The following is a 7913-nucleotide window of genomic DNA, read 5'->3' on the forward strand; positions in this document are numbered from 1 at the left end:
TTCTGCAGTATTCTAATTATTCTCTTTTAAATTCTTCAACATAAAAGTAAAATTGTAGTTACTAAAGTTTATTTTGATGACTACAATATCTGAAGCCCCTATGTGCCTGTTCTATTTTTTTTTTAATTGTTTTCACGTTGCATTGTAATGTCTGGTTATTTTTTATTAGTTGTCAAACACCATATCTGCAAAATTATTTATAAAAACAATTTTAAGCCTAGGTTGATATTATGATGTCATCTTTTCCAAAAATTACTTCCATTTGCTTCTGCAAGGCCCCTAGGTGCCATTCGTGATCACCTTATTCTGACTACATAAATTGAGATATTCAAGTTTGAACTTAAGTCCCTTTGAGGACCTATCTTCTTCAGGTTGACCATTACTCCTAGGATGCAGCCCTTAACAGTCCCAGCCCAAAGTGAATAGGGTGTCATCAGAGCCCCCACTTGATAGGTTGTTAATGATAATTCCTGCCCTTAGCTCTTCAAGGCTGTCAAAAATTCCATCCAACCTTCTAGGATCTCAGCCCCCTTCTAGAATCAACAGACACTTCCAGGGGAAAGAAAACACCAAACAGCTGGATCACCTTCCTGGCCCAGTAGTTCTTCACTCGCTGGTTAGCTGTCCTCTGCCTTTAATCAGAAGTAGATACGTGGAAAATACAGTTATCACCATGTCAAAAGGTCACTAAACCATGATCTTAATGTAGCATGAGAAATATACAGGATATTCCTGGGGAGAAAAATTAAAATATTCTCTATCTTGACCTCTCCTTCTTATTACTATTCCCCAAGCTCACCAAAAATAGTAGTCTTCCCCATAGTTACCAACGAATGGGCACGGTTTTACTGAGATACATAAGGCACTACTGACAATGTTTGATTTGGGACAACAGGAGGCAAAGGTATATCAGTCAAGCCGTCTGCTTCTTTGTAGAAAGATATCCAAAAGGATTTTATTTTTAAATTTTCACACTCTCTCATATAGTCTTTTTCTTTGGCTTTTAAATTCAGTGACCAACCTCTTGTCCATATTACAACTGAAGCTGCTTAAGCCGATAAGCTGGCATGCTCTTGTGGAGCAACTGGCTGACTAACGGTCTCTAGGAGCTGCAAGCAGGCTCAAGAACCCCTGCCTCTTCTGGCTACAAGGCTGTCACAGGAATCATAAACTGTGGCTGCGTATTAATTCACTATGGTTGTTAAATTTCTCAATGCTGATCTCCTTTGAGAGTTTAAAACCTTGTTTACCCACCAGGGATCCCCAAAACATGCCCATCTGATTTAAAAGAGTATTAAAAATGAATCTTTGTGCAAAACCAGAAAGTATATCCATTTTTGGTATGTAGTGTACTACCATATATGTAGTATGTTATATATCGCTGTCATGAGGAAGACAGCTATTTTGGATGGAGAGTAAATTATATAAATTAACCAATTATTTATAACTCCAGACTCAGCATCACCCCTCATTTTGTCACCTTTCTGAAGCCTTCTGAGTTCTGCACATCCAGAGAATATACATATCTGGACTAGAATTTCTCAGCCTCAAGGCTATTAACATTTGGGGTGGAATATTCCTTTGTCGTCTGTGAGGGTGGGGTGGAGACTTGTTCTGTACATTGTAGGATCTTTAGCAGCATCCCTGGCCTTCACCCACTAGATGACTAGCATCATCCTCCCTCCAAGTGTGACAACTAAAAATGTCTCCAGGGCTTCCCTGGTGGCGCGGTGGTTGTGAGTCCGCCTGCCGATGCAGGGGACGCTGGTTCGTGCCCCGGTCTGGGAGGATCCAGCATGCCGCAGAGTGGCTGGGCCCGTGAGCCGTGGCCACTGAGCCTGCGCGTCCGGAGCCTGTGCTCTGCAGCGGGAGGGGCCGCAGCGGTGAGAGGCCCGCGTACCGCGAAAAAAAAAGTCTCCAGACAGTGGCAAAACCACTGCTCCAGATTTTATTTAGCTTTTAGCTTGAATGCTGGGAGATTCTACAATTCTGTGGAAAACACAGAAAAGGAAAACCTCTCTGGAGGAATCTGTGTCCCGATACTGCAGGAAACTATGGTACATAGCAGAGTGTGAATACTGTTTTCCTCTCCTCTACCAAACATTTCAAACAGTCCCACTTGCCAAAATCAAGCAGATACTAGGAGTGCAAACTAAAATTGTCTAAATGTTGTGGGATTCGCCTTTTTAAAAGTGATGGTAAGAAGCAGAAAGTCTCAAACAAGAATGAAAATAACATCCCAGTTTACTCTCTCACCTCCTCTGTCCATCACTAATGTTCAAAGAACTCAAAAGTTTAGAGTACTCCAAGACTGCCAGCTGGGGATCTCTACATCCTTTGAATATAGGGATTATGTCTCCTTCTCCAGCACAGAACACAAAGCCTGGCACGTCATACATGCTTAATAAACATGTACACAATACTCATTGTTTGTGGACACTGAAGAAGTCCCATCTGACTTTAGAACCAAGATATTTATGCTTCAATGAGCAGTGTTTTTGTTTTTATCTTGTAGGCATTGTGGACTAGGATGCCCTGGATACCACAGAGTTCTCACAAATTTGTGGCCCACCTCTGTGAAGTGTAGAGCCTTTACTAAGAGCCTTTTCAGCCTCATTGCTGGTCCCACTTCATCATTCCCACCACCCTTGTCCTGTTTCTCTCTAATGATCTGTTTTAAATTGTTTATGTTTTTCATGCCTATACCCAGCATGCTAATGGTACTTTAGAGACACTCAAAACATATTGATTAGATTTCATCAAACTTAACCCCTCTCTGAAATAAGACACTACCCTTTTAATAAAAGAACAAATGAAGAACAAACCCTTCCCCTGAGGTGATCCTGAGAATTAATAGTTCCCTTCCTACCATCATAAAGAAAAGGAGGCTGACCAGTGAGGTTATCCAGCCAAATATACCCTTCCTACTGCCCCCACTCCTTCCCACAGCTTTTATTTTTAGGGTGAAGGCCTGTCACTTTTTGCTTCACACATGCCTAGTGAAGCATGGCTTAGCAAAAGCCCAACAGGTACTTTCTCAAAACTTTCACTTCTCTATTGATGTGAAAGATTCTGGAAGGGAGGCTAAGAAAACTTTCAGTTGCTTTCCAAAGAACTGGAGAGAAGATGCAATTGCTAAATCCTTGTGGTAAGGGAAAAGACAGTTAGGAGAAGGTGACAGGATCCAGGTTTCCTCAGCTGGGGAGATGAAGGGTCACGTTGTGGGGCCATCTCTGTATTTTCAATACTAAAGAGAATTTAAGGGAGTTGGAAAAGCACAAAGGTTTATTAACAAAATTCAGGATTAAGAAGAGAGATGTGAGGGCTTCCCTGGTGGCGCAGTGGTTGGGAGTCCGCCTGCCAATGCAGGGGACACGGGTTTGAGCCCTGGTGTGGGAAGATCCCACATGCCGCGGAGCAACTAAGCCCACGCGCCACAACTGCTGAGCCTGCGCTCTGGAGCCCACGAGCCACAGCCCCTGAAGCGCATGCCTGCAGCCTGTGCTCTGCAGCAAGAGAAGCCACCACAGTGAGAAGCCTGCACACCACAATGAAGAGTAGCCCCCGCTCTTTGCAACTAGAGAAAGCCCACTTGCAGCAATGAAGACCCAGCACAGCCAAAAATTAATTAATTAAAAATAAAAATTAAAAAAAAGAGAGAAGAGAGATAAGGGTCTAAATCTTCCCCTGAATGGCTGCCTCAGAGTTTTGCTAGGTTTCTATATCCATATGTTAGGCACAAAAGAAAGAAGGACCTATAGCCATGGTAATATAAATATATATAAACAAATTTTGAGTGGCATTTAAGTGTGTTGTATATATAAAATTATTATTCATATGTTCCTTTGTGTTATATATCATGCAGTCTAAAAGTTAAATCTTTCCTAGCCCATACCTCCCACCAAGAAAAGAATGATCTAAAAACACAAGGATTTTTACCTTTTCAATCTACATTACATTTTTCCAACTAAGTGTTGATCACTTACTAAAGTTTTCATTTGTTGAAATGCACTCTCCAAACATGTGATAAAATCATAAGATCACTAAATCTTTACCCCAAATTCATACCAGTCTCAGAAACATACACATGGCTATAGTTTGAAACAAAAACTTAGAATCCTAATGTAGGATTCAGCATAATGTCAAATCCCTTTGGACACAAAAACAAGGAACACGTGACAAGAGCCATCAAACAGGACTGTTCCTGTGAAAACCACATAACTAGTAATTTTACCCTCCTTAACGTTTTCTTACTTTAGTATGTGGCACTTGTTTGAAGACTTTAGATCGTAAGGACAAATGTGATATTCCAATAAAAAATATGTTAAAGAAAATTTATTGATGCTTTATGCATATTCATAATTTAATCCTCACACACCTTGCCAGGAAGGCTCTATTAACCCTACTATATACAAAAGTTGATTCTGAGGAGCCAAGTAACTTGCTATAGAAACACAGTAACACAGTAATCAGACCTCTTGAAGACACGTCAGGGGCTTGTGATACTACCTTATATATTCATTAGCACAAAAGAAGGACCCATCAATAATAGAAGTAAATGAATGATTGACATATTATGATAGAATTTTCAAGGATAATAATAATCTAGTGGGAGCCAGTTTATGTGTGTTGAAAGGTGGTGGGTGGCAAGGTTAGAAAAAGCTAAAAACACAAGGGCAGAGAAATCTTTTCTCTACCAGTAACGTGGAGTTGCATTTCTAAGTGCCTGGCCCTGAGGACCCACACCCGATCATGTATGGGACACACCTCATCTGGCCAGTCCAAACGTGCATTTGAGACCCTGATGACTAGAAGCTTTAATAAAGCAGCTCCTGTATTACAACCTTGCTAGATGGTCTCAAAAGTAATGTATATCGCATTGTATTTGGAAGAATCTTATATAGTGACAAAATTATTGTCACTGGCTGATAAATGTTTCTCCAAAAAAAATTTAAAAGCCAAATCAAGTCACAACAGCATAAGAAAAGGAAAAACTCCATTTTTAATGGAATTCCATTTTTATTGAGACCATTTCAATAACTTAGTACTGTTAGCCACTAAAACTACCACTATAAACTCTCTTGGCACCAAAATATAAAGAAACCTGATGCATTCATACGCTAAATTGGCTCTTTTTTAATTCAACCACAAATGACTTGTCTTTAAATTTTTTTACTGTTTTTTGAATCAAAGCATTAAAAAAATTGTAGACATGATCTAACAGTGCTGAAGAAGGAAAAATATAAAGGTATCCCCTTACTTCTTTAAACTCTTTCAATCCAGCATCCAACCAGTAGAAAATGTATCATGGCAGTCATAGACCAATTTTCATACTAAGTTATAACTCACTGAGAAATTCTGCTTTCTTGGAGATACTTTCAGACCCTTAATGTTGTGCTAGTACCAGCTCTCTGCACTAACCACATTCATGAGTGTACTCACATTTATTCTTAGCTGATTAAATATGAGGTTGTCAACCAGCCCTTGTATGAGAATATTAAGCCTTGTTTATGATAAATATCAGCATGCTCATCCTCCATTCTTAACTAATTGAAGAATCTTCCTGCTGTTTATAAACAAATAATCCGGTGATTACAGCACAGTGAAAAAAAGCAAGTGCCAGTATACCCACTAAAAAGTCAGGGGAAAGAGTCATTCAAACATACTCCATTAGCAAAACTCATTCCATTTCTTTTATATTTTCTTCCTGTGAAATATACAAATCTAAATTGGTTCTGGAATCCAAGGTCCTACCCACAAGCTCCCATCAGTATAGCTCAAAGTTCACCAACAGCCCACCTCATCCGTATCTCTACATACAGTTGCATGAGTTGTGTACTGTACAATCCTAGGGGTACCAGTGACATTGTAAAACTCATAGATGTCAATATTTAAATCACAACTTATAAACTGGTAGTAGCAGTAAAATATGTGGGTTTTTTTTCATAAAATCAGTGTACTATCACGATTTTTCAACAGAGAATAACAGTGTTTTGATGAGGGGGCATAGTTTTCTAATTCACATTAAAACATGAGATTAGCAGTGATCTTGTCACAAACCATTTTAATTCAGGTAAATCAATTAATCATTTGATAATGTATATAACAAAGGATAGGAATTTTTTTCCTATTGGGAGGCACCTTACCATAAAGAGGGCAAAGACTTAACCAAGGGCCCACACATCTCCCAAAGAAGTTACTTAAATCACTTTTTTCCTTACTTTTTAAAAAGTTAAATGCATTGTTATATCAGTTTTGTCACTGTTCACATACAGACCAAGGAAGAGGTTCACAGAGATTTCATCTCCTCAAAGACTGATCTATAAATTAGGAAAATATACGCAAAAACATATCCAATAAGTAATAAAAAGAAAAACTACAAAGTTCTTTAATTCCATCTGTAACCAGAGAAGAGGGAGGGAGAAGAGAAGGAGAAAGGAGAACAGGAAGAGGGAATAGAGGGGAAAGTAACATAGAGAGGTGAGGGCTGGCAGGCAGGGCAGGGCAGGGCAGGGAAGGAAAAGAGAGATACAAAGAAAGAAATCAGAGGATGTAAGTGTGTAGGGAAAAAAAGGAGAGGCATATACAAGAGATATAGCAAGAAAGATAGCAGGTGAAAAAATCAAAGAAAAGTTATTGTAAATTCTCAGATGAGTGCTGGTTTAAGAGTAAACTGAATTGATTCTGCTTTATGTTTCCTTGCTTTATGGAAAAAGTTACCTTGTCAACATTAACTGGGCATGAACCATTTATCACAGCTCTTTATTCAATATCTCTACACTTTCTGAGATTCTTTTTTAGCAGCTCACCAGGGGTACAGCTGTCTTCTTGACTAGCAGCAAGGTGACCAAGGTGATTTGGCTGAAAAAAATGAAGCCAAGCTGAAAAGATAAGAGTAAGAGTTCCCTGAGATAACTGACAGCTGTGGACAGATACAAGACAGAAAGGTCAACACTCTGGTTCCATGGAAAAGTATGTTCAGTGGAGAATAACGAACACTCACCATGCTTAGCTGTGGCAAAAGGAATCCACTGGAGTTATCCAATTGTTTTTTGGAGTCACCCAATTTTAATCAATATTTAAGCTATATGAGTGAGCTATCAAAGTACATCTTGGCCGGATACCTAAAAACATTGTTTTAATCAGTGTGTGAGTTCTTAGGGTTTCTAGAGGCACTAGTTTGAATATGAAAAGAAAAACCATCATGGTTATTTCACAGATCATTAAGTTGGCCTCAGTACTCCTCCTAGTACCACACACATACACACACACATAGAGTATCTTCTGGTGACAGTTTATCTCATTTTCCACAGTGCTCCTATATACCTAAGTGTGGAAAAAATTTTGAAGAATCCATGTCCCTGGTGAATGTTGTCATGGAAAACTTCAGGAAGTACCAACACTTCTCCTGCTATTCTGACCCGGAAGGAAACCAGAAGAGTGTCATCCTAACCAAACTCTACAGTTCCAACGTGCTGTTCCATTCACTCTTTTGGCCAACATGTATGATGGCTGGGGGCGTGGCTATCGTTGCCATGGTGAAACTCACACAGTACCTCTCCCTGCTCTGTGAGAGGATTCAACAGATCAATAGATAAAAGCAAAGTGGATGAGATCATTTTCTTTAAAGCTCAAATACTGTTTTCTTTCATTCTTCACCAAAGAACCTTAAGTTTGTAATGTGCAGTCTATTATGAGTTCCTTAATATATTCTTATACGTAGAGCAATAATGCAAAAGCTGTTCTATATGCAAACATGATGTCTTTATTATTCAGGAGAAGAAATAACTGTTTTCTGTTGGTTGGGTTTTTTTCATAATCTTGGTTCAAAGCTGGAACTAGTACTTCCTTCTCTCCTTCCACCAAAATCAGGCTCAGTTATTCATTTGCCAAGCTTCGTGGAGGTATATAGA

The 7913-nt window shown here is 39.3% G+C and overlaps 1 protein-coding gene across 1 annotated transcript in view; it reads left to right on the forward strand.

Moving 5' to 3' along the window:
• The window catches only part of KCNMB2 (potassium calcium-activated channel subfamily M regulatory beta subunit 2), a 29348-nt gene extending 21642 nt beyond the window's left edge, over positions 1–7706 (forward strand). The window contains exon 4 of the mRNA XM_079921382.1: positions 7314–7706. Within this exon, the coding sequence (XP_079777508.1) occupies positions 7314–7598 (285 nt within the window). The 3' untranslated portion in view covers positions 7599–7706. The remainder of the gene's footprint in view (positions 1–7313) is intronic.
• The last annotated feature ends 207 nt before the right edge of the window (positions 7707–7913 follow it).

Source organism: Stenella coeruleoalba, assembly GCF_951394435.1.
Source record: "Stenella coeruleoalba genome assembly, chromosome: 5".
In the NCBI taxonomy this organism is placed as follows: Eukaryota; Metazoa; Chordata; class Mammalia; order Artiodactyla; family Delphinidae; genus Stenella; species Stenella coeruleoalba.